This window comes from Nerophis ophidion, linkage group LG14 (genome assembly GCF_033978795.1).
Source record: "Nerophis ophidion isolate RoL-2023_Sa linkage group LG14, RoL_Noph_v1.0, whole genome shotgun sequence".
NCBI classification, from domain to species: domain Eukaryota; kingdom Metazoa; phylum Chordata; class Actinopteri; order Syngnathiformes; family Syngnathidae; genus Nerophis; species Nerophis ophidion.
Window position 1 is genome coordinate 24,047,746 of NC_084624.1, and position 26,952 is coordinate 24,074,697.

General features: G+C 43.5%; 1 protein-coding gene across 1 annotated transcript in view; it reads left to right on the plus strand.

Moving 5' to 3' along the window:
* The window catches only part of LOC133568907 (uncharacterized), a 37,835-nt gene extending 13,537 nt beyond the window's left edge, over nt 1–24,298 (plus strand). Inside the window, exons 6-19 of the mRNA XM_061921099.1 lie at nt 5,351–5,410; nt 5,494–5,627; nt 5,696–5,852; nt 6,238–6,377; nt 13,765–13,860; nt 14,124–14,201; nt 17,998–18,167; nt 18,225–18,303; nt 18,375–18,553; nt 20,165–20,224; nt 20,420–20,500; nt 22,239–22,323; nt 22,399–22,540; nt 23,268–24,298. Coding sequence (XP_061777083.1) covers nt 5,351–5,410; nt 5,494–5,627; nt 5,696–5,852; nt 6,238–6,377; nt 13,765–13,860; nt 14,124–14,201; nt 17,998–18,167; nt 18,225–18,303; nt 18,375–18,553; nt 20,165–20,224; nt 20,420–20,500; nt 22,239–22,323; nt 22,399–22,540; nt 23,268–23,468 — 1,662 coding nt within the window. The 3' untranslated portion in view covers nt 23,469–24,298. The remainder of the gene's footprint in view (nt 1–5,350; nt 5,411–5,493; nt 5,628–5,695; nt 5,853–6,237; nt 6,378–13,764; nt 13,861–14,123; nt 14,202–17,997; nt 18,168–18,224; nt 18,304–18,374; nt 18,554–20,164; nt 20,225–20,419; nt 20,501–22,238; nt 22,324–22,398; nt 22,541–23,267) is intronic.
* Nucleotides 24,299–26,952: the final 2,654 nt, after the last annotated feature.

Here is a 26,952-nt window from a genome sequence, read left to right on the forward strand (position 1 = left end):
CAAATCATTGTATTCCGTTTATATTTACATCTAACATAATTTCCCAACTCATACGGAAACAGGGTTTGTATATATATATATATATATATATATATATATATATATATATATATATATACATATATATATATACATATATATATATATATATATATATATAAATATATATATATATATATATATATAGGTGTGGGAAAAATCACAAGACTACTTCATCTCTACAGAACTGTTTCATGAGGGATTCCCTTAATCATCAGGAGATTTTAATGGAAGCATTCACATACAATGGTTTATATAGGGCACAGAGTGGGTGGGTACAGGCAGGCGTAAGGTGTGGTGATTGGCTCATGTGTTACCTAGGAGGTGTTTCCGTCTGTGGCGGCATGTTGAAATGATTTCACTGCGCTTGTTGAGGGATGACAGATCTGGATGATATATAATAAACAGTTTCTCTTTTAAGCATAGGTTGCATCTTTTATTACCACTGTTGTAAGGTGTGCTGGATGCAAGAATTTGCCATGTTATTGAATATTCAACATTATTGTCTTTGAGGTTCCAAATGTGCTTGCTGAGTTCTGTAGAATTCCCCAAAGTCTGGTTTCTAAAGGAGGCCTTGTGATTATTCCATCTGTTTTTAAACGCTCCTTTGGTTAATCCTACGTATGTGTCGGATGTGTTAATGTCCTTGCGTGTTATCTTTGCTTGGTAAACGACTGATGTTTGTAAGCACCCCCCGTTGAGAGGGCAATCAGGTTTCTTGCGACAGTTACATTCCTTATTGGTTTCAGAGTCGTTTAGTCTGGGGGTAGGCAGTCCTTTTGCAATTGCTTTGTTGTGGTTTGAAATGATTTGTTGTATGTTATACACCATTGTATGTGAATGCTTCCATTACAATCTCCTGATGATTGAGGGAACCCCTCATGAAACAGTTCTGTAGAGATGAAGTAGTCTTGTGATTTTTCCCACACCTACATATTGCGCTCTACCACGGTATCCAGCACTATTCTCTGGAAAATCCAATCAAGCAATCAAGACATATATATATATATATATATATATATATATATATATATATATATATATATATATTTAAAACCACCATATATACAAACTGCATACATCCTTGGTACCCAACATTGTGCTGCTTCTTGTTTAGTTGTCCATACTCTCTGTATACACAGCTCTGACTCTTCATCCATCCATTTTCTACCGCTTATCCCCTTTGGGGCCGCTGGTGCCTATCTCAGCTACAATCGGGCGAAAGGCGGCGTACACCCTGGACAAGTCAATCAAAATGTCTTCATGTAGCCCCTAAAGCCCAGTCGGCACAAGACATTGACACAACGTTTATTATACATACATGTCCTTTAAAACCAACGGCAGAAGACATTGACACAGCGTTTATTATACATACATGTCCTTTATTATACATACATGTCCTTTAAAACCAACGGCACAAGACATTGACACAACGTTTATTATACATACATGTCTTTTAAAACCAACTTTGAAACAACGTTGCAAAATAGTTGCATTTGTAAATTGATGTCTCATGTTGGAGCCACGTTATTGGTTCGGAAAGGTCCAAATTTCAATGATCAAATCAACGTCACAACCTGCCATTGAATAAAAGTTGTCAAACAGCATGTTGTTTCATCTTTGTATTTGTGTTGTAGAATATTGGTAAGAAAGTGACCAACATTCAATGGTCAAATCAGCGTTAGAAACCAATATTGATTAAACGTTGTCAAATACTCCTCTCTGAGCTGCTACCTTACCGTGGTAGAGGAGTTTGCGTGTCCCAATGATCCTAGGAGCTATGTTGTCTGGGGGTTTTCATGCCCCCTGGTAGGGTCTCCCAAGGCAAACAGGTCCTAGGTGAGTGATCAGACAAAGAGCAGCTCAAAGACTTCTATGGAATTACAACAAAATGAACCCAGATTTCCCTCGCCCGGACGTGGGTCACCGGGGCCCCGCTCTGGAGCCAGGCCCGGAGTTGGGGCACGATGGCGAGCGCCTGGTGGTCGGGCCTGTCCCCATGGGGCCCGGCCGGGCACAGCCCGAAGAGGCAACGTGGGTCATCCCTCCAATGGGCTCACCACTCATAGGAGGGGCCATAGAGGTCGGGTGCATTATGAGCTGGGCGACAGCCGAAGGCAGGGCACTTGGCGGTCCGATCCTCGGCTACAGAAGCTAGCTCTTGGGACGTGGAACGTCACCTCACTGGGGGGGAAGGAGCCTGAGCTAGTGCGCGAGGTAGAGAAGTTCCGGCTGGATATAGTCGGACTCACCTCGACGCACAGCAAGGGCTCTGGAACCAGTTCTCTCGAGAGGGACTGGACCCTTTTCCACTCTGGCGTTGCCGGCAGTGAGAGGCGACGGGCTGGGGTGGCAATTCTCGTTGCCCCCCGGCTCAAAGCCTGCACGTTTGAGTTCAACCCAGTGGACGAGAGGGTAGCTTCCCTTCGCCTTCGGGTGGGGGGATGGGTCCTGACTGTTGTTTGTGCTTACGCACCAAACAGCAGTTCAGAATACCCACCCTTTTTGGGTACACTCGAGGGAGTACTGGAAAGTGCTCCACCGGGTGATTCCCTTGTCCTACTGGGAGACTTCAACGCTCATGTTGGCAACGACAGTGAAACCTGGAGAGGCGTGATTGGGAAGAATGGTCGCCCGGATCTAAACCCGAGTGGTGTTTTGTTATTGGACTTTTGTGCTCGTCACGGATTGTCCATAACAAACACCATGTTCAAACATAAGGGTGTCCATATGTTCACTTGGCACCAGGACACCCTAGGCCGCAGTTCCATGATCGACTTTGTAGTTGTGTCATCGGATTTGCGGCCAACTCACCTGGTGGTGAGTTGGCTGCGATGGTGGGGGAGGATGCCGGACGGACCTGGCAGGCCCAAGCGCATTGTGAGGGTCTGCTGGGAACGTCTGGCAGAGTCTCCTGTCAGAGAGAGTTTCAATTCACACCTCCGGGAGAACTTTGAACATGTCACGAGGGAGGTGCGGGACATTGAGTCCGAGTGGACCATGTTCCGAACCTCTATTGTCGAGGCGGCTGATTGGAGCTGTGGCCGCAAGGTTGTTGGTGCCTGTCGTGGCGGTAATCTCAGAACCCGTTGGTGGACACCAGCAGTGAGGGATGCCGTCAAGCTGAAGAAGGAGTCCTATCGGGTTCTTTTGGCTCATAGGACTCCAGAGGCAGTGGACGGGTACCGACGGGCCAAGCGGTGTGCAGCTTTAGCGGTCGCGGAGGCAAAAACTCGGACATGGGAAGAGTTCGGGGAAGCCATGGAAAACGACTTCCGGACGGCTTCGAAGCGATTCTGGACCACCATACGGCGCCTCAGGAAGGGGAAGCAGTGCACTATCAACACCGTGTATGGTGCGGATGGTGTTCTGCTGACTTCGACTGCGGATGTTGTGGATCGGTGGAGGGAATACTTCGAAGACCTCCTCAATCCCACCAACACGTCTTTCTTTGAGGAAGCGGTGCCTGGGGAATCTGTAGTGGACTCTCCTATTTCTGGGGCTGAGGTCGCTGAGGTAGTTAAAAAGCTCCTCGGCGGCAAGGCCCCGGGGGTGGATGAGATCCGCCCGGAGTTCCTTAAGGCTCTGGATGCTGTGGGGCTGTCTTGGTTGACAAGACTCTGCAGCATCGCGTGGACATCGGGGGCGGTACCTCTGGATTGGCAGACCGGGGTGGTGGTCCCTCTCTTTAAGAAGGAGGACCGGAGGGTGTGTTCCAACTATCGTGGGATCACACTCCTCAGCCTTCCCGGTAAGGTTTATTCAGGTGTACTGGAGAGGAGGCTTCGCCGGATAGTCGAACCTCGGATTCAGGAGGAACAGTGTGGTTTTTGTCCTGGTCGTGGAACTGCGGACCAGCTCTATACTCTCGGCAGGGTTCTTGAGGGTGCATGGGAGTTTGCCCAACCAGTCTACATGTGCTTTGTGGACTTGGAGAAGGCATTCGACCGTGTCCCTCGGGAAGTCCTGTGGGGAGTGCTCAGAGAGTATGGGGTATCGTACTGTCTTATTGTGGCAGTCCGCTCCCTGTATGATCAGTGTCAGAGCTTGGTCCGCATTGCTGGCAGTAAGTCGGACACGTTTCCAGTGAGGGTTGGACTCCGCCAAGGCTGTCCTTTGTCACCGATTCTGTTCATAACTTTCATGGACAGAATTTCTAGGCGCAGCCAAGGCGTTGAGGGGTTCCGGTTTGGTGGCCACGGGATTAGGTCTCTGCTTTTTGCAGATGATGTAGTCCTGATGGCTTCATCTGGCCGGGATCTTCAGCTCTCACTGGATCGGTTCGCAGCCGAGTGTGAAGCGACCGGAATGAGAATCAGCACCTCCAAGTCCGAGTCCATGGCTCTCGCCCGGAAAAGGGTGGAGTGCCATCTCCGGGTTGGGGAGGAGACCCTGCCCCAAGTGGAGGAGTTCAAATACCTAGGAGTCTTGTTCACGAGTGGGGGAAGAGTGGATCGTGAGATCGACAGGCGGATCGGTGCGGCGTCTTCAGTAATGCGGACGTTGTATCGATCCGTTGTGGTGAAGAAGGAGCTGTGCCGGAAGGCAAAGCTCTCAATTTACCGGTCGATCTACGTTCCCATCCTCACCTATGGTCATGAGCTTTGGGTCATGACCGAAAGGATAAGATCACGGGTACAAGCGGCCGAAATGAGTTTCCTCCGCCGGGTGGCGGGGCTCTCCCTTAGAGATAGGGTGAGAAGCTCTGCCATCCGGGAGGAGCTCAAAGTAAAGCCGCTGCTCCTCCACATCGAGAGGAGCCAGATGAAGTGGTTCGGGCATCTGGTCAGGATGCCACCCGAACGCCTCCCTAGGGATGTGTTTAGGGCACGTCCAGCTGGTAGGAGGCCACGGGGAAGACCCAGGACACGTTGGGAAGACTATGTCTCCCGGCTGGCCTGGGAACGCCTCGGGATCCCCCGGGAAGAGCTGGACGAAGTGGCTGGAGATAGGGAAGTCTGGGCTTCCCTGCTTAGGCTGCTGCCCCCGCGACTCGACCTCGGATAAGCGGAAGATGATGGATGGATGGATGGACGTTGTCAAATAGCATGTTGTTCCAATGTTAGGTTTGAGTCGCTCAACATCAAGACCTAAGTCAACAAGTTCTCAACATCGTTTTAATGTTTTGCTGGGAGGGGAACGATGCTATTTTGCAAAATTTTGCCTATCATTCCTATTGTTTAATCACAAGTGTCTCAAAGGACTTTACAAACTCACAACAACATCCCCTGATTGAAACTCAACATCCGGGCAAGGAAAAACTCTAAAGACCCGTACTTGCACTGCTCAGCTGTTGGTTTTTTTCCCGCAGGTGGATGACTTCAAGCAGAGAGTGAGCAACAAGTCGCTCAGCACAGAAGAGCAGCAAACGGTGAACACTTTTTCCAAAGTGTTCCTGCATGTGCCGGAGCTTACTATGGTCTCACTTGCTGTGTGTGCTCAACTTTCTTTTAGATGTTGAGGAGCTTGACGGAAGCCCAAGACCAGTTGGAAAGAAAATACATGAGCAAAAAGGAGGAGCACAGATCTCTGGAGATGCAGAATAATCTGGGCCTGAGCAGAAATATTGGATCCTTCGACCCAAACAGGTTCTTCACTCTTGCATTTGTGCATGTTTAGCACAGTCTGCTAATTCTGCTTATTTGCATGTGTGCAGGCTGGTCGAGGGAGATATTTTCAGGGTGGGCATGCACCTCGAGGACATAAAGGAAATGATCGACAAAAACATGTGCGAGCAGATCATCGCTCCCCTCTTATTATCTACTCCAAAGGCAGTGACCATGAAGACCACACCTCCATCATCACTACATGAGGTAACACACACAACTTAGACAAACATTAATGACCCACAAGGGCGTAGCACCACATTCTTGGCCTCCATACACAAAAATCCTAATAGGGGCCCAACCCTACACCCAACGTCACCGTACACATTTGGTATGTTTACAAACATGTTAATCCTTCGACATCCCTAATTTTATACATGAAAATATTATTACATGGATTATATTGAATATATTTTTGTACAAACACATTATTGTTTGCAGTTGAGTAATGAACAACAAACATGAAACATTTGCATTAAATGTTGCTGTTTTAGGAGTGTTCTGAAACTGCTGATTGTACGTTTACATACATTTGATGCTGCAGGCTGTGTGGAAAACTAGCTCTTAACTTGGACTATGTCTCATGTTTCAGGGCTCAAGTGCAGGTTTGACCAATGAAGGTTTGAAAGTGGCGACACAGACGAACCCTGAAAAATGCGCCAGTGAAGAAGATGAGTTATTAGACGAAAGGAGTGAGGTCATAACTGATGACGTATTAAAGAGCAGCAACAGGTGAAGACCATCCATCCAACCATTTTCCACTGTTTGTCCCTTTCGGGACTGCGGGGCGGCCGGAGCCTATCCCAGCTGCACTCGGGTAAAAGGCAGCGTAGACCCTGGACAAGTCGCCAATAGATTATAAATCATTGTGGCAGCGCTACAACAGCGCCTCTGCTGGTCGCAGCCGAGTAGTGCACAGCCTCGTGCATCAATTGCAGCAAGATGAACAACAAACTCCACAAATACAACATAAAAATTAATCAACTAATTTAGGGCTGCAACCGTTTTGATAGTCGACTAACCGTTGACTATCTTAACGATTAGTGTATGAAGCTCCTTTAAATGCAGCTTGAGATATTTTAAGCATGTGCTAAGTCACAATAAATACAACAAATATGATAACAAAACTCATTAGGCTATTACAAACCCCAAAACCAGTGGAGTTGGCACGTTGTGTAAATCGTAAATAAAAACAGAATACTGTTCGAACTGGTAAACTTTGTTATTTTTTGCAAATCCTTTAAAATGTTATGCCTGCAACATGTTTCAAAAAAGCTGGCACAAGTGGCAAGAAAGACTGAAAAAGTTGAGGAATGCTCATCAAACACTTATTTGGAACATCCCACAGATGAACAGGCTAATTGGGAACAGGTGGTTGCCATGATTGGGTATAAAATTAGCTTCCATGAAATGCTCAGTTATTCACAAACAAGGATGGGGGCAAGGGTCACCACTTTGTGAACAAATGCGTGAGCAAATTGTCCAACAGTTTAAGAACAACATTTCTCAACCAGCTATTGCAAGGTCTGTTCTAGGCGCAAAGTTCAAAAGCTGTGATGGTATGGGGGTGTATTAGTGCTTAAGGCATGGGTAACTTACACATCTGTGAAAGTACCATTAATGCTGAAAGGTACATACAGGTTTTGGATTGATTGAAACTTTTATTAGTAGATTGCACAGTACAGTATATATTCCGTACAATTGACCTCTAAATGGTAACACCTGAATAAGTCGGGGGTCCACGTTAATCAATTCATGGTAAATTCAATTCATGGAGCAACATATGTTGCATCCAAGCAACATCTTTTTCATGGACGCCCCTGCTTATTTCAGCAAGACAATGCCAAGCCACATTCTGCACGTGTTAAAACTGCGTGGCTTTGTAGGAAAATAGTGTGGGTACTAGACTGGCCTGCTTGTAGTCCAGACCAGACTACCATTGAAAATGTGTGGGGCGTTATGAAGCTTAAAATTCCACAATGGAAAGGGACTATACATCAAGCAAGAATGGAAAAGAATTCCACCTGAAAAGCTTCAGAAATGTGTTTCCTCAGTTCCCAAACGTTGTTGTTAAAAGGAAAGGCCATGTAACACAGTGGCAAAAATGCCACTGTGCCAACTTTTTTGCAATGTGTTGCTGCCATTAAATTCTAAGTCAATGATTATTTGCAACAACAAAAAAGTATTTTGGGTTTTGTAAATGTTGTCAATTAAAGTGCTGATAAAAATAAAGTATACATTTGATGTAAACAAATGTCAGTCATAATATCAGCAAAAAAACTAACAACAAGAACACAGCTTCCCCAAAAGTTGTCTGTTGTTAGCTAACAAGCTTTTTATCATACCAAGCACAAATACTTACATGCCTCCTCTTTGAATGCTTTAAATGTCTTACTGTTGTGAAAAACAAAGTTCGTTTTGCAAATCAAGAAAGTTTGTGTCTTTTGACGTGTTGATGGTGAAATGTTGCCATACTGTACTTTCAATGTTTTATGGCGGTGTTGGCAGCCATTTTTATCTTCCTGTTGATTGCCTGTCACCGGTCGGTGTGAATCGCACATATTCCATTTCCATTCTGAAAAATTAGACCGATGATGTCACAGACTAATGGATTTGCCGGTGAAATTTTTAATTATTGATTTTTGTCGACAACTTCCGCACCCCTAATGTGGATCTATAGTGCCTATACCAATGGTAAGCCTTTTTTTTTTGTCCTGTCAGACGGATCAAATAGTTAATGTAGATGTCCATATCTGCTGTACACATTTACTTTACAAAAGAGAAATGTGGGATACTTATCTTATCTGTATTTGACTTTATTAAATTGATTTATATTATTATTTGGTGCAGGCGGGCCAGAGCAGAAGGGGATAGAAAGAGAAAAAAAAGGATAGATAAGACAGAGACAACAACAAAAACAACAACAACAACAAAATCAGCTAATTGGATATGTACAAATATGATAGTAAAAGTGATGGCTAAGAAGCAGTTAGTGAAATAAATATTAATAATACAGCTCTCTGAGCTGCTACCTTACCATGGTTGAGGAGTTTGCGTGTCCCAATGATCCTAGGAGCTATGTTGTCTGGGGGCTTTCATGCCCCCTGGTAGGGTCTCCCAAGACAAACAGGTCCTAGGTGAATGATCACACGAAGAGCAGCTCAAAGACTTCTATGGAATTACAACAAAATGAACTCAGATTTCCCTCGCCGGGGCCCCGCTCTGGAGCCAGGCCCGGAGGTGGGGCACGATGGCGAGCGCCTGGTGGCCGGGCCTGTCCCCATGGGGCCCGGCCGGGCACAGCCCGAAGAGACAACGTGGGTCATCCCTCCAATGGGCTCACCACTCATAGGAGGGGCCATAGAGGTCGGGTGCAGTGTGAGCTGGGCGACAGCCGAAGGCAGGGCACTTGGCGGTCCGATCCTCGGTTACAGAAGCTAGCTCTTGGGACGTGGAACGTCACCTCACTGGGGGGGCAAGAGCCTGAGCTAGTGCGCGAGGTAGAGAAGTTCCGGCTGGATATAGTCGGACTCACCTCGACGCACAGCAAGGGCTCTGGAACCAGTTCTCTCGAGAGGGACTGGACTCTCTTCCACTCTGGCGTTGCCGGCAGTGAGAGGCGACGGGCTGGAGTGGCAATTCTCGTTGCCCCCCGGCTCAAAGCCTGCACGTTGGAGTTCAACCCAGTGGACGAGAGGGTAGCTTCCCTCCGCCTTCGGGTGGGGGGATGGGTCCTGACTGTTTGTGCTTACGCACCAAACAGCAGTTCAGAGTACCCACCCTTTTTGGGTACACTCGAGGGAGTACTGGAAAGTGCTCCCCCGGGTGATTCCCTTGTCCTACTGGGGGACTTCAACGCTCATGTTGGCAACGACAGTGAAATCTGGAGAGGCGTGATTGGGAAGAATGGCCGCCCGGATCTAAACCCGAGTGGTGTTTTGTTATTGGACTTTTGTGCTCGTCACGGATTGTCCATAACAAACACCATGTTCAAACATAAGGGTGTCCATATGTGCACTTGGCACCAGGACACCCTAGGCCACAGTTCCATGATCGACTTTGTAGTTGTGTCATCGGATTTGCGGCCTCATGTTTTGGACACTCGGGTGAAGAGAGGGGCGGAGCTTTCTACAGATCACCACCTGGTGGTGAGTTGGCTACGATGGTGGGGGGGGATGCCGGACAGACCTGACAGGCCCAAACGCATTGTGAGGGTCTGCTGGGAACGTCTGGCAGAGTCTCCTGTGAGAGAAAGTTTCAATTCACACCTCCGGGAGAACTTTGAACATGTCACGAGGGAGGTGCGGGACATTGAGTCCGAGTGGACTATGTTCCGAATCTCTATTGTCGAGGCAGTTGATTGGAGCTGTGGCCGCAAGGTTGTTGGCGCCTGTCGTGGTGGTAATCCCAGAACCCGTTGGTGGACACCAGCAGTGAGGGATGCCGTCAAGCTGAAGAAGGAGTCCTATCGGGTTCTTTTGGCTCATAGGACTCCGGAGGCAGTGGACGGGTACCGACGGGCCAACCGGTGTGCAGCTTTAGCGGTCGCGGAGGCAAAAACTCGGACATGGGAAGTGTTCGGGGAAGCCATGGAAAACGACTTCCGGACGGCTTCGAAGCTATTCTGGACCACCATACGCCGCCTCAGGAAGGGGAAGCAGTGCACTATCAACACCGTGTATGGTGCGGATGGTGTTCTGCTGACTTCGACTGCGGATGTTGTGGATCGGTGGAAGGAATACTTCGAAGACCTCCTCAATCCCACCAACACGTCTTCCTTTGAGGAAGCGGTGCCTGGGGTATCTGTGGTGGACTCTCCTATTTCTGGGGATGAGGTTGCTGAGGTAGTCAAAAAAGTCCTCGGCGGCAAGGCCCCGGGGGTAGATGAGATCCGCCCGGAGTTCCTTAAGGCTCTGGATGCTGTGGGGCTGTCTTGGTTGACAAGACTCTGCAGCATCGCGTGGACATCAGGGGCGGTACCTCTGGATTGGCAGACCGGGGTGGTGGTCCCTCTCTTTAAGAAGGGGGACCGGAGGGTGTGTTCCAACTATCGTGGGATCACACTCCTCAGCCTTCCCGGTAAGGTTTATTCAGGTGTACTGGAGAGGAGGCTACGCCGGATAGTCGAACCTCGGATCCAGGAGGAACAGTGTGGTTTTCGTCCTGGTCGTGCAACTGTGGACCAGCTCTATACTCTCGGCAGGGTTCTTGAGGGTGCATGAGAGTTTGCCCAACCAGTCTACATGTGCTTTGTGGACTTGGAGAAGGCATTCGACCGTGTCCCTCGGGAAGTCCTGTGGGGAGTGCTCAGAGAGTATGGGGTACCGGACTGTCTTATTGTGGCTGTCCGCTCCCTATATGATCAGTGCCAGAGCTTGGTCCGCATTGCTGGCAGTAAGTCGGACACGTTTCCAGTGAGGGTTGGACTCCGCCAAGGCTGTCCTTTGTCACCGATTCTGTTCATAAATTTTATGGACAGAATTTCTAGGCGCAGCCAAGGCATTGAGGGGTTCCGGTTTGGTGGCTGCGGGATGGGTCTCTGATTTTTGCAGATGATGTGGTCCTGGTGGCTTCATCTGGCCGGGATCTTCAGCTCTCACTGGATCGGTTCGCAGCCGAGTGTGAAGCGACCGGAATGAGAATCAGCACCTCCAAGTCCGAGTCCATGGTTCTCGCCCGGAAAAGGGTGGAGTGCCATCTCCGGGTTGGGGAGGAGACCCTGCCCCAAGTGGAGGAGTTCAAGTACCTAGGAGTCTTGTTCCCGAGTGGGGGAAGAGTGGATCGGGAGATCGACAGGCGGATCGGTGCGGCGTCTTCAGTAATACGAACGTTGTATCGATCCGTTGTGGGGAAGAAGGAGCTGAGCCGGAAGGCAAAGCTCTCAATTTACCGATCGATCTACGTTCCCATCCTTACCTATGGTCATGAGCCTTGGGTCATGACCTAAAGGATAAGATCACGGGTACAAGCGGCCGAAATGAGTTTCCTCCGCCGAGTGGCGGGGCTCTCCCTTAGAGATAGGGTGAGAAGCTCTGCCATCCGGGGGGAACTCAAAGTAAAGCCGCTGCTCCTCCACATCAAGAGGAGCCAGATGAGGTGGTTCGGGAAAAAAGGGTCAGGATGCCACCCGAACGCCTCCCTAGGGAGGTGTTTAGGGCACGTCCAGCCGGTAGGAGGCCACGGGGAAGACCCAGGACACGTTGGGAAGACTATGTCTCCCGGCTGGCCTGGGAACACCTCGGGATCCCCCGGGAAGAGCTAGCCGAAGTGGCTTGTGAGAGGGAAGTCTGGGCTTCCCTGCTTAGGCTGCTGCCCCCACGACCCGACCTCGGATAAGCGGAAGATGATGGATGGATGGATGGATGATAATGAACATTTTTACACTACAAATGGATCAATACAAATACCAATAGAAATAGCACTATTGATAATTAATAATAACAATAATTACCTCTTTTATCAACAATACAATTGTTTCAAACACAACAATACATATATGTAATGATAACTTGAAATACAAAAGAAAGCAGAAAAATGGAGGGGAAGAAAGAGAAGCGAACGATATTAACCTTGTAGATTGTTATAGTAACCTTGGGTTAGGTTTGTCATTGTTCCGTGTGTTACCCATTTTCCTCTAAGGCAGGGGTCGGGAACCTTTTTGGCTGAGAGAGCCATGAAAGCCACATATTTTAAAATGCATTTCTGTGAGAGCCATATAATATGTTTTAACACTGAATACAACTAAATGCATGCATAAACGAAGAAGCAGTAGAAAATGGATGGATGGATTTTTAAGTAAGACCAACATTTTTAGATCATAATAAGTCTCTTATTCTTCTTAATAACATTGTTATTCTGAAGCTAACCATCCATCCATCCATTTGTACCGTCTGTCCCGTACCCGGAGGGAACCCGCACAGTCACGGGGAGAACATGCAAACTCCACACAGAAAGATCTCGAGCCCGGGATTGAACTCAGGACTGTTGTATTGTGAGGCACACGCACTAACCATGTCCTACTGTGCTGTCCATAGTAGTGTGTGTTTGAAATGTTATTATTGAAATATTGATGGAGTACAGGTCTTGCTGTGAATTCAGTTTTTGAGATGCTCTGCAATTATAATTAATAAAATCCTTTCAAGACCGATGTTTAGGAATTTCGTCGACTAAATCTGATTTGATTTAGATTACTAACCCAATACTAAAACACATTTTGGTTAAAAGACTAACTGAAACTAATTTAAAAACCTGTCAAAATTAACTTTGGTGAACATTTTTTACATTCAATGTTTTTCCCTTTAAAGACACTGAATTGTAAGTTTTTTTTTGATAATATTTGCTTGAAACAGTGGATGTCTCTGCACTTATTTACACTTAAAAATGTGTGTTTGTAGTAATAAATATGATTATAACATTTTAACATAATGTTTGTGTTCAGTTACAATAATAAATAAAATACTTTTTACCATTAATGCGAATTCTTAAACGGGTGCGGTAGAAAACGAATGGATGGATTAAAAATACATGACAATGTTTTATATTTCGAACGTTATTTTTAACACTATGATTACCAGCGGAATTATTCATTACTTATCGTGTTAAGCAATGTCAGCAAAGATTTATCTGAGAGCCATATGCAGTCATGAAAAGAGCCACATCTGGCTCTAGAGCCATAGGTTACCTACCCCTGCTCTAAGGGAACAGCATTAATATAATGTAAGTTCAAGGAAACGGGATTATACATATGAGTGTATGTATGCATATGTGCTTGCGTATGTAAAGTATGTGTTTATGAAAGTTTGTACAGTGAATGTGTTTGTTGATGTACAAACTTTGAGTGTGTAGGTACAGCATGTACTGTATTTGTTTAACTATGTGGGATCGTAGGTACCTATGTGTGTGCGTATGTATGAATAATTGTGTGTATGTGTGTACGGTAAACCTTTGACTGTAATATCTACAGTAGCCATTCATCTTGTGTATAGTGCTTGTTAGTGTGTGTGTTCATATAGGAGGCATGTTCTCAAGTTTCCTGCAGTCAAATTGAGTGTCAGGTACCGTGTAGGTGTTCGGTTCCATTGCGCCCAGCTAAAGAGTGTTTTTGGAATTGTGTGTACAGGCTTTCTGTTTTCCCTGTGGAAGGACACCCAGAAGCTGAAGATGAAGCTGAGAGAAAAGCAGGGATAGGTAGCAGTCAGCAATGGACACCTGGAAGGTTAGTGTTTTTTAAGGATTCATTCAATTAGTACGTTTTATTAAAGCTCTAAACATGTTTTATGTAGTGGTACCCAGGATGGTATTCAGAATCCAAAGCTAGAATGTGACTTTTTGGATGGTGTCAGTCTGCTTGTGGGCTCCTCTTCCCCTGATGCATGCTTGCCATCACTATCACAGGTATTGTAAAATATAATTTCATGTTATTTTGCATAGTTTGACCACTTAAAGTATTGTTTTTCTCCTTGAGGGGATTGTTTGCAGGGAGACAGACAGTGGTTTCGGAAGCTCCTACTTGATTAAATCGGGAGGGACATTGCAGCCTATTTCTCCAACAGAAAGGTATAAAGGTACAATGTTGTCATTTGTGTATATTTTACAGTATGTGTTTGTGAAAGGGAAAGGGTGAACACTTGGCAAAACAAGCACCCCCGATATCATACGCTTTCAAATTCCAGAACGATTGGAAACAAGAATTTCAGTTTATCCAGGAGAGTTCGAAGGGGAAGGGGTATGTTGCCTGTAAATTTTGTAGAACAGACTTCTCCATTGAACACGGCGGCCGAAAGGATATACTCAGCCATGAACGGTCAGCGAAGCACAAAGTGTCCGCAGCGCAGCATCGTTCACAACCCAGTATTATGGGCCACCTCGCAAAATGGAAACCCGATGGTGTAACTTATGCTGAGACAAAGATGGCTATGCTGATAGCTGGAAGCAACATCCCGTTCTCATTTGTGGATGTCTACAACAAATCTGTGAATAATATGTTACCGGATTCGGAGACCGCGCGCCAATACGCAAATGCCAGAACAAAGGTTACTCAAATAGAGAAAGGTAAGTATTGTTGGGTTTTTTTGGTAACCAGCAAGCGCAGTACAGTTAGTAGAACAACTGTGTTTTTATTACTGTGTATTTGATAGGTGCCGTCGGAAATTCAACTATTTATTTTATTTATATATACAATAAAATAAATATATATAGCTAGAATTGACTGAAAGTCAAGTATTTCATACATATATATATATATATATATATATATATATATATATATATATATATATACACATACTGTATATATGTATGAAATATATATGAAATACTCGAGTGGGTAAATTATACTCCTCCCCTCTTAACCACACCCCCCACTTCCACCACACCCCCAGCCACGCCTCTGCCCCACCCCTGACCACGCCCCCCACCCCCCACCTCCCGAAATCGGAGGTCTCAGGGTTGGCAAGTATGCCCGATATGTTACTATAGTAACACATGATAGTACATTTGTCATTTTCTGACAAATATACTACATGGTGATGCTGCCGGTAAACCCAAAATGAAACCCAGAATGAATTGACTCAATAAGCCATTAAAACACCTTATGTAAGTTTAATCACCACAAAAGTTGGCACACGTGTTTAAGGGACTGACGAGCATGAGTGTGTTGAATTTGAGCAAGATTGTTTGAAAAACATGGCTGCCATCAAACAACATGTCTTTACAGGGGAACGAGTGGAAGTTAGCTGACAAAAATGAGCATTTGTTTTAGTGTTCACTTACTGTACATAGGGATGGGTAGCAAATTCGATACTTTTATAAGTACAGGTCGAATTCTGACGGTACTACCGGGTATCGATTCACATAACATCAAAATATGTTATATTTCGATACCTTTGTTGCACGTGAGATCACGTCCGGTCGCTTAAACACTTGGCGGACGAACAAGCACTCTAGCAGCCCTCAGAGGGGATTGTCTCTCGGTAATATTGCAATGTTCCATGCAAACAAATCAAGTATGTCTGATAGAAAACCTCTCAAACCTACAGTAAGACTCCACTTTGTCTTTAAATGCGCTAGCTCGATGCTAATTTACATTGGATTTGCTATAGACATAATTCTGGTTAGCATTAGCAATTTTAGGTGGCGATTTCAATACCTCCAAAATTGGTAATGACAACCACAACTACAATTGTAAAGCACGTTACAATTACCCAGCTGGTCTATAAAGTGCAGTACTTACAGTACAAACACTTTTTAGTTCCCAACAAAAGACTAAATTCAGCTCAATGACAAAGACTACTCCCTGACAAAGCAACACACTATATTCCAGACATGCTTGCCAACCTTGAGACCTTAGAATTCAAAAAGCCCGCTGGGGTTTGTGTGTCTGTGTGTGTGTGTGCGCGTGTGTGTGTGTGTGTATACACACACATTTATATATACATACATATATATATATATATATATACATACACACACATATATATATATATATATATATATATATATATATATATATATATATATATATATATATATATATATATATATATATATATAGGCTTCACGGTGGCAGAGGGGTTAGTGCGTCTGCCTCACAATACGAAGCTCCTGCAGTCCTGGGTTCAAATCCAGGCTCGGGATCTTTCTGTGTGGAGTTTGCATGTTCTCCCCGTGAATGCGTGGGTTCCTTCCAGGTACTCCGGCTTCCTCCCACTTCCAAAGACATGCACTTAGGGATAGGTTGATTGGCAACACTAAAATTAGCCCGAGTATGTGAGTGTGAATGTTGTCTGTCTATCTGTGTTGGCCCTGTGATGAGGTGGCGACTTGTCCAGGGTGTACCCCGCCTTCCGCCCGATTGTAGCTGAGATAGGCGCCAGCACCCTCCGCGACCCCACAAGGGAATAAGCGGTAGAAAATGGATGGATGGATGGGATATATATATATATATATATATACAGTGGGGCAAAAAGGTATTTAGTCAGCCACCGATTGTGCAAGTTCTCCCACTTAAAATGATGACAGAGGTCTGTAATTTTCATCATAGGTACACTTCAACAGTGAGAGACAGAATGTGAAAAAAAATCCAGGAATTCACATTGTGGAGGAATTATATGGAGGAAAAGCGGACGTGACTAAGGACAGCATGCGGCCGTTAAAGGGAGAAGGTTTCAGTTGAGAGAAGACGCTAAAGGCACACCCCGAATATTGTTGTCCTGGCGGAAATCGGGAGAAACTTGTGAGAATGGTTGCCCCAGGAGATTTTTGGGAGGGGCACTGAAATTTGGGACTCTCCCGGGAAAATCGTAAGGGTTGGCAAGTAGGATTCCAGACCTCGGCAAAATACGGCCTGCAAGCCACATGCAGCCCATTATTATTTACAATCCGGCCCGCCGGACGTCCTACAACATTTTTTAGACCTAACATCAAAACTGTAGCCGCCATTATGATAGTGCTGTTTGTAAATCAAGTGTTTTATTGTTCATAGTTATTGTTGCAAATCCCACATAAAAGAGGAGCGATGTTCATATGTTGTTTATATTCAGTGTTTTATTGTTCATCGTTAACATTGTAAATCCCACTTTCTTTTTTTTATGTGCATTTTGGGTGTCCAATTCAGTAAAAAAAAAAAAAGTAAAATTCCATTCCTTTTTTTAAGGTGGTCTGTCATAACTTTTTTAGAATTCTATTGGATATTGTGACTTTTGGTATTAGTGTTCCTGAAAAAAAGGCAGCCAAACACATACAGTAAAGCAGGTTTTTACAGCTAAATGTCTATGTATCATTTATACACATACACCTTGGCCCCCCCAGACACATGTTTTTCTCTCTATGTCTCCCCGGGTCAAAATATTTTCCCAGCTCTGCCATAGTCTCTACATGACTGCTATCTAACGTCTTGAAATTGCAACTGCCTGCAAAGCTTACTACATAATTAAATGAGAAGAGGAAGTGAAAATATGTGTTAGTAATTGCTATGAAGTAGAAAATGAGTCGGATTAAGTAGGCTTTGCTTCTTCCTATTCCTTTTCTGACATGTTGTAAAGAAAAAAATCTAAAGATGTCAACTATGTGATGTACATATTGCAACTGTAGACATAAAGTTCAACAATAATATATGTATAACATTTGCAAATGACACTCAGACGTGTATGACATTAAAATTTAAAAAGTGGACATCTGTATTCCAGTATGACCTTCATCTTGTTGCTGGATCGTTGCTTTTCTGTGGTTTGAGTACTTGCTTTATGTGCTTTGTGCTTTTGGCCAGCAAGTGTAGACCTTTGTGACAACATCACGGTTCTACTCTGATGTTTCAGACCTTAACTCTTTAAAAGCCCTTCTGCAGGGTTCACAGTGATGGACTTAGTGCCTCAGACAGCGAAGGCTCCTCCCTCAACCTGCAGACAACCATCCGTCCATCAGATGCGAACAGCTGGCAGCGGACCAGCGTCAATTCACCGGTCCGAGCAGATGAGGTGGATCTTTGGGTGCAAAGTACCACTAAAGACTCACTCAAACTGCGGGGTAAGTTCATTCTTCCACCAAAAATGTGTACATTTTATCATTCTGTGACCTGAACAGGCTCTGATGCAAGCCGTCACTACGCCTCTGAAGCCATGAATGGAGAAGCGAACAAACAGCACCAGTGCTCCTGTGATGGGTTAGTAGGACCTCACACTCTTTTAAATTTCTTTTTCTTTTCCGGTAAACACGCAAGCTGTGTGTATCCAGTGTGGTTATCCAAGCTTTGCAGGAAGATGTAAGAGAGCTGAAGAAGAATCTAGAAGGTCTGGCACAGAAGATGGATTACCTGGCCTTTAAATACAGGCAGGAGCGTAGGTCCAATTGTAAACCAAGGACCTACCAGAAGCTATCTAGGTCGGTCGACCAGCAGTCCCGCGAAGCTTACCGTAATTTTCGAACCATAAGGCGCACCAGATTATAAGGCGCACTGCTGATTAGTGCGTCCTGTGAAAAAACGTCCGACCGTAACTTTCTAATAACTAAAGTTCCTTGGGTGAATTATGTAAACTCACTACACCGGTAGTATTACCGCTACCATAGTGAGTCTAATGACAGATATAAGGAAGAACTTTACACTACTTATATCAGAAATGGAAACAGTGGAGGATGAATGTCCCATAACAGGAGGATGGAGAAAAATAAGAAGCTAAACGACTAGGCGTCTCCACTGACTACAATGGCGGACGAGGGCAAATTTTCAGGACTTACGCAGATCCCAAATACACATCAGTATGTACCAGAAGTTAAGAAAAGTAGTTTTTTGCATAATATTGCGAAACAAAACGCCAAATATGTCTGCTAATAGGTGTAATTTTGCGCTACCATAATAATACTCGTATGTTGAAGTAGATTACGTTGGAGTACGGTAGCCATAATGCTACGACAATCCATCATTTGGTGCGGCTTCATAGCTTACCAAAGTCGTACTAAAACTTTTTGACAGATTTTTGAGTGCCTTGCTATATTCTCAATGGAACGTTTAAAGTTTTGGTGCTGTTTACTGGTGTCATTTTGCAGTCTACACGTATCTCTTATGAGTGATTGCCATTTACTGGTCTCACTTATCATTACACCATGTACCAAATAAAATAGCTTCGAGGTCAGTAAGCACAACTAAAATTATTCCGTACATTAGGCGCACCGGGTTATAAGGCGGACTAACGATTGGTGAGCAAATTAGGTTTTTAAGTGCGCCTTATAGTCCGAAAAATACAGAACTGTAATAAACGCAGCCTATATTTGTAAATGGTGTCATTAACATTTGGCAGATGGCAGCAAATAAGTCACTTAAGACGGGAAGACTGGATTTCAACAGATATGTACCCAAGCAAGAGCAAAGGTACAGTAACAAAATGTTTCTGTATATAGAGTTCTTACACTGTGGTTTCTCCAGGAACGGACAGTAGTTGCACATCCTGCTCTGAGATGACGCCGCGCTTACATTATCCACCTGCGGGAGGGGATAGAGTCAATTCAGTTTCGGGACAATTGCAGGAGAAGCTGCAAACCAATAGAGGTTAGTGTATATTTCAGCACATACAGTTTCAGGTTATACATAACATGATAGGGCGTGGGAAAACACACACTATATATATATATATATATATATATATATATATATATATATATATATATATATATATATATATACATATATATATTTTTTTTATTTATTTTTTTTTTTTTTAAATGTATTGAAAAAAAAAAAAAGTACATACCAAGGTTGTTTGTGAATTAATCATAAAATATTGAGAATCCACACAAAATTTTAAATTTACTTTTAACAAATGTCCTGGATAAACGCGTGTTAGCATAAAATCACTGAACAATCCTATCCCATTGAAACAATATATATATGCTAAGTAAATACATGATCAAAGAGCAAGGCACAGTAGAAATCTATAAATACAGTACTTACATTGTGGTTTCCCCAGTGGCAGACAGTAGTTGCACATCCCGCTCTGAGATGACGCCGTGTTTACACTATCCACCTGCAGGAGGAGATAGAGTCAATTCAGTTTCAGGACAATTTCAGGAGAAGCTGCAAGCCAATGGAGGTTAGTGTATATTTCAGCACATACATAAGATAACATCCATCCATCCATCCATACATTTTCTACCGCTTGTCCCGTTGGGTGCTGGAGCCTATCTCACCTGTATTCGAGCGGAAGGCGGGGTACACCCTGGACAAGTCGCCACCTCAACACTTGGCCATTAATGTAGTTGTCATTGGGTTTCTTTTACTCCACAAGTATCAGATGGAAGCACCTTTGGTCTTATGGAATCTTGTTCTAAGAGAGAAAGAGACCATCCTTCCAAACAGAGGACACAGAGTAAGTGAGAATGTTATGACCTCCTTATTGTGTGCATTTTTCAATATTTGATACAGCATGCATCCTGATTTTCTTAAATTGGTATTAAAAATTGATTACACTATAAAAATGAAAGTAATGTATGTTGATATTGTGGGAACTGACAAAAAAACTATGACTGTTTGCTGGATACTGTTGTGTTTATATTATGGACTGAAGGAGAGCTGTACTATTTGTTAAAAAGCATTTAACCTATTAAAACATACAAATATTCCATCCATCCATTTTCTACCACTTATTCCCTTTGGGGTCGCGGGGGACGCTGGTGCCTCTCTCCGAAACAATCGGGCAGAAGGCGGGGTACACCCTGGACAAAGGGGAAATGGGTTTTACTTGTATAGCGCTTTTCTACCCCTTTTTAAGGAGCCCAAAGCGCTTTGACAGTATTTTCCACATTCACCCATTCACACACACATTCACACACTGACGGTGGGAGCTACCATGCAAAGCGCTCACCAGGACCCATCAGGAGCAAGGGTGAAGTGTCTTGCCCAAGGACACAACGGACGTGACTAGGATGGTAGAAGATGGGGATTGAACCAGTAACCCTCAGATTGCTGGCACAGCCACTCTACCAACTTCACCACGCAGCATACAAATATTACCTTTTTAAAACAAATAATGTAATTGTAACAACAATGTCAAAGCCTTACATAACATTTCGGATAAATATAACCGTAGAGGAAAATCTAATTTAAAACATTTGTATGCAAATACCTTTACCATATCACCATGTGGAATTAAATGATGGAATGGATTAAATAAATAAATAAATAAATGGGTTGTACTTGTATAGCGCTTTTCTACCTTCAAGGTACTCAAAGCGCTTTGACACTACTTCCACATTTACCCATTCACACACACATTCACACACTGATGGAGGGAGCTGCCATGCAAGGCGCTAACCAGCACCCATCAGGAGCAAGGGTGAAGTGTCTTGCTCAGGACACAACGGACGTGACGAGGTTGGTTCTAGGTGGGATTTGAACCAGGGACCCTCGGGTTGCGCACGGCCACTCTCCAAGAAAGCACCAATATGATTCAGTTTAATAATCTGTTCAAACTACAAGTGTTCACAAAGTACACAGAACAATAATTATGATGAACATCTTAAACACTTTTTTTTTGGATAAAGAATATTTATGTATTTAATATTTGTTTACTTATTATGGTATATCATTTATTTATTCACTGTTCTGCTACAGAGAACACGGAAATGCGATAAAATTGTTACGCAATGAAAAGGGGTAGGATTAAATAAACTCAGCGTCCATTGACTCCTTTTCGGACATGCTGTAATGAAACAACTGGAAATATGTGATGCATTACATTGTATCATATGCATGTTCCCACTCAGTGGCCTAGTGGTTAGAGTGTCCGCCCTGAGATCGGTAGGTTGTGATTTCAAATCCCGGACGAGTCATACCACAGACAATAAAAATGGGACCCATTACCTTCTGCTTGGCACTCAGCATTAAGGGTTGGAATTGGGGGTTAAATCACCATAAATGATTCCTGGGCGCGGCACCGCTGCTGCCCACTGCTCCCCTCACCTCCCAGGGGGTAATCAAGGGTGATGGGTCAAATGCAGAGAATAATTTCGCCACATCTAGTATGTGTGTGACAATCATTGGTACTTTAACTTTTAACTTCAATGTTCCAAATAGACTGAAACTGAACTGAACTGTTTCTGCACCAGAGGCCAACTTGGAAAGATGGTCTCCGTCCACCCAAAGATCATTTCTCCAGGTCGACAATGCTTCCTCCTGCAGTCTACCTGCCAGGTATAGACTGAGCCGCAACATCATCACCAAAAAAGATGTCCCAAAATGACTCTTTACATTCCTTGTTGTATTCAGCTACAAAGTGACGGAACCTCCGGTTTATTCCTTGTCTCGACCCCGGAAGCGTTCCACCCAGTCGGACACGGCACTCCTACCCAGCAATGTGTACTTTCAGCAGACACTGTCAAAGCCTGGCAGCAGACAAACCGGAAGAAAGGTGCTGGTCACTACCCTTATCATCATAACTTTGCAACCTTTTACAACAGGGGTGCCCACACTTTGTCTGCAGGCGAGCTACTTTTCAATTGACCAAGTGGAGGGGATCTACCTCATTCATATAGATCACTTATATTTGTTTATTTCTGAAAGAGAGGTTTTTGTTAACAATTTAAATGTGTTTAATGATATAGCAAGCATGTTTAACACATATAGATTCCTTTCTTTCATGAAGACAAGAATATAAGTAGGTGTATTACATGAAAGTGATTGCTTTTTGCCATTTTATTTGTCCAGCTTTCATACTCATTATACATTTTACAAGAAATACATTGGCAGAAAACATCGTAGCTTGCTAGTTTGTGCACGCCACCTTTCTGAGACTCTTATTTTGTTAGCACAGGAAGGATGAAGCAGTGCTTTTATTGAGAAGATATGGCGCGAGAGTCTGTTGAAATAAAAACTTTCTCGCCTTCCTGTCGGTCGTTTTTTCTTATTTATGATCTGGCAGCAGCCAGCGTCACCTCACAAGGCCCTCAGATGCTGTGAATGTCAATCAAGTGACAAAAGTGGTGTCTTGGTGAATATTGATGATGGCTAATTTTTAGGTCTATTTGTTTAATGCCTGGCCTGCGATCAACTGACACATCCTCCTCCATCGACCGCTAGCTCGCGATCAACCAAATGAGCACCCCTGCTTTATAACATGTTGCTCTTTTTGTTTAAAGGAGGGCATCAACGCCACTTTGTGCCACGCTCTCGAGGAAGCTCGCAACCTGAATAAGAAAGCAGACCACATGTTCAGGAGACTGACAGAAGACCTGGTCCAAGTTCAACTCTTGTCACAGGAGTGTGTGCAACATTCAGCCAGTAGGAGGCAGGACACGACTGATCATGGAAAACAGAGCAGCTGGACCAGCAGAAACTAGTCTTCTGAGTAGAAGCTGCGAAATTGTATGTTATTTTATGACGAGGATTCATAGCTGTTCTGCTTTCTAATAAAAAGAACTAAACCAGTTAACATACACGTGGATAACTTGAACGTTTTAATTAACTCCTATGGCGAATATTAGTGTCATTGCTGTGAACTCCACAAAATCACATAGTGTACTGGTCTAAGGCATTGATTCCATTTCCACAAGACACGATCCTATTGTGATCGAGGGAGTTGAGGTACAGACCGTGGACTTATTCAAGTACCTCGGGGTTTGGGTAGACAATAAGCTGGACTGGACTGTTAACACGGACCACCAGTACAAGAAAGGAGAGAGCAGGCTGTACTTCCTCAGGAGGCTGCACTCCTTCAACATCTGCAAAAAACTTGTGGATGTACTACCAGTCTGTGGTTGCCAGTGTTCGGTTCTACATGGTAGTGTAGGGGGGGGCAGTACATCAAAGAAGGACAGCTCCAGACTTGAGATACTGATCAGGCGGGCCGGTTCTACAATCGGAATGAAACTGGACTCACTGGTGACGGTGGCAGAGAAGAGGACTGTTGACAAACTAGTGAGCATCCTGGATGATGCCAGTCACCCTCTGCATAGCGTTATCAGTAGCCAGAGGAGCCTGTTCAGTGCTAGACTGCTTCATCCCAAGTGCAGGACTAATAGACTCAAAAACTCCTTTGTCCCACACGCCATTAGACTGTACAACTCCTCTCTGGGGCGGGGGGTACAAGGATGACAGGGGATGCAAAACAATAACAGTGCAATACCTTTTCATAACATGGTCACTACTGCCTACTTTCTCTTGTTATATTCTTATTTTACTGTTATATTTTTATTCCCATTGTTGCTTTTTATTTTTTATTCTTGTTGTAATATTTCTGTATTTTGTTTCCATTTAAACCCCCATTATTTACTTTTTACTTTGTTTTTTTTTAAATTGATCTCAACTCTGTACACTGCTGCTGGAATTTTAATTTTTCTGAAGGAACTCACCTGAAGGAATCAATAAAGTACCATCTATCTATCGATCTATCTATCTAAGACATGGTCCACTTTTCTAAATTACACAACATAAGGCCACAAATGTAGACGTTTCATATATTTCTGCATTCAGAGCCTACAAACCTTCACAGCATTCATAAAGTATACTGTACCTATCCAAAACTCAAGAAACCAAACCACTGCATGTATACATACAAGTTAACATAAATACAATCAAATGTCAATGCATGGGAAAAGGCCACATACCGTATTTTCTGGATGATAGGGCGCACCGGATAATAAGGCGCATCAAAGGGGTCACATTATGATTTTTTTCCTAAATGTTAGACTTCTGAGTGGTCTACATAACATGTAATGGTGGTTCTTTATTCAAAATGTTGCATGGATGATGTTTTACAGATCATCTTCAAGTCGCTTTCTGACAGTTGCTTCAGGATGCGACGTTTTGTGAGCAGTCCTATTTACGTGGCTCACCTTCGACAGCGTCTTCTCCCCGTCATCTTTGTTGTAGCGGTGTAGCGTGCAAGGACGGCAGTGGAAGAAGTGTCAAAAATGGAGCTAACTGTTTTAATGACATTCAGACTTTACTTCAATCAATAACAGAGACATTCAGACTGTACTGCAATCAATAACGGAGCAGAATCTTCTTATCCGCTACTCATTAGTGCAGGGGTCACCAACCTTTTTGAAACCAAGAGCTACTTCTTGGGTACTGATTAATGCGAAGAGCTACCAGTTTGATACACACTTAAATAAATTGTCTGAAATAGCCAATTTGCTCAATTTACCTTTAGTAAATAAATCTATATATATATATTTTTTAAAAAGTGGGTATTTCTGTCTTGTCATTCCGCCATTCTTTTTTTTTTTCCTTTTACGGAAGGTTTTTTGTAGAGAAGAAATGATGAAAAAACACTTAATTGAACGGTTTAAAAGAGGAGAAAACACACAAAAAAATAAAAATTAAATTTTAAAACATATTTTATCTTCAAATTCGACTCTTTAAAATTCACAATTCAACCGAAAAAAATTAAGAGAAATACTAGCTGATTCGAATCTTTTTGAAAAAGTAAAAAAAAAGAATTTATGGAATATCATTAATAATTTTTCCTGATTGGGGTTAGTGCGTCTGCCTCACAATACGAAGGTCCCTGCAGTCCTGGGTTCAAATCCAGGCTCGGGATCTTTCTGTGTGGAGTTTGCATGTTCTCCCCGTGAATGCGTGGGTTCCCTCCGGGTACTCCGGCTTCCTCCCACTTCCAAAGACATGCACCTGGGGATAGGTTGATTGGCAACACTAAAATTGGCCCTAGTGTGTGAATGTGAGTGTGAATGTTGTCTGTCTATCTGTGTTGGCCCTGCGATGAGGTGGTGACTTGTCCAGGGTGTACCCCGCCTTCCGCCCGATTGTAGCTGAGATAGGCGCCAGCGCCCCCCGCGACCCCAAAAGGGAATAAGCGTTAGAAAATGGATGGATGGAAGATTAATTTTAGAATTTTGATGACATGTTTTAAATAGGTTAAAATCCAATCTGCACTTTGTTAGAATATATAACAAATTGGCCCAAGCTATATTTCTAACAAAGACAAATCATTATTTCTTCTAGATTTTCCAGAACAAACATTTTTAAATAATCGTAAAAGTCTTTGAAATAAGATTTAATGTTGATTCTACAGATTTTTTAGATCTGCCAGAATATTTTATTTTTAATTTTAATCATAATAAGTTTGAAGAAATATTTCACAAGTATTTTTTGTCGAAAAAACAGAAGCTAAAATGAAGAATTAAATTAGAATGTATTTATTATTCTTTACAATAAAAAAATAAATAAATTACTTGAACATTGATTTAAATTGTCAGGAAAGAAGAAGAAGGAATTTAAAAGGAAAAAAGGTATATGTGTTTAAAAATCCTATAATCATTTTTAAGGTTGTATTTTTTCTCTAAAATTGTCTTTCGGAAAGTTATAAGAAGCAAAGTAAAAACATAAATTAATTTATTTAAACAACTGAAGACCAAGTCTTTAAAATATTTTCTTGGATTTTCAAATTCTATTTGAGTTTTGTCTGTCTTAGAATTTAAAATGTCGAGCAAAGCGAGACCAGCTTGCTAGTAAATAAATACAATTTAAAAAATAGAGGCAGCTCACTGGTAAGTGCTACTATTTGAGCTATTTTTAGAACAGGCCAGCGGGCGACTCATCTGGTCCTTACGGGCGACCTGGTGCCCGCGGGCCCCGCGTTGGTGACCCTTGCATTAGTGCAACAACAATGCCGCAAATGTGTCCCGTGAAAAACCGTCCCTCCAGAACTCTCTAATAACTAAAGTTCCGTGGGTGAATTATGTAAACTCACTACAGTTTTTTGCGCTTCCATAGCGAGATATAAATTAGTTCCGTGGGTGAATTATGTAAACTCACTACAGTTTTTTGCGCAAAAAACTTTACACTACTTTATAATAGAAA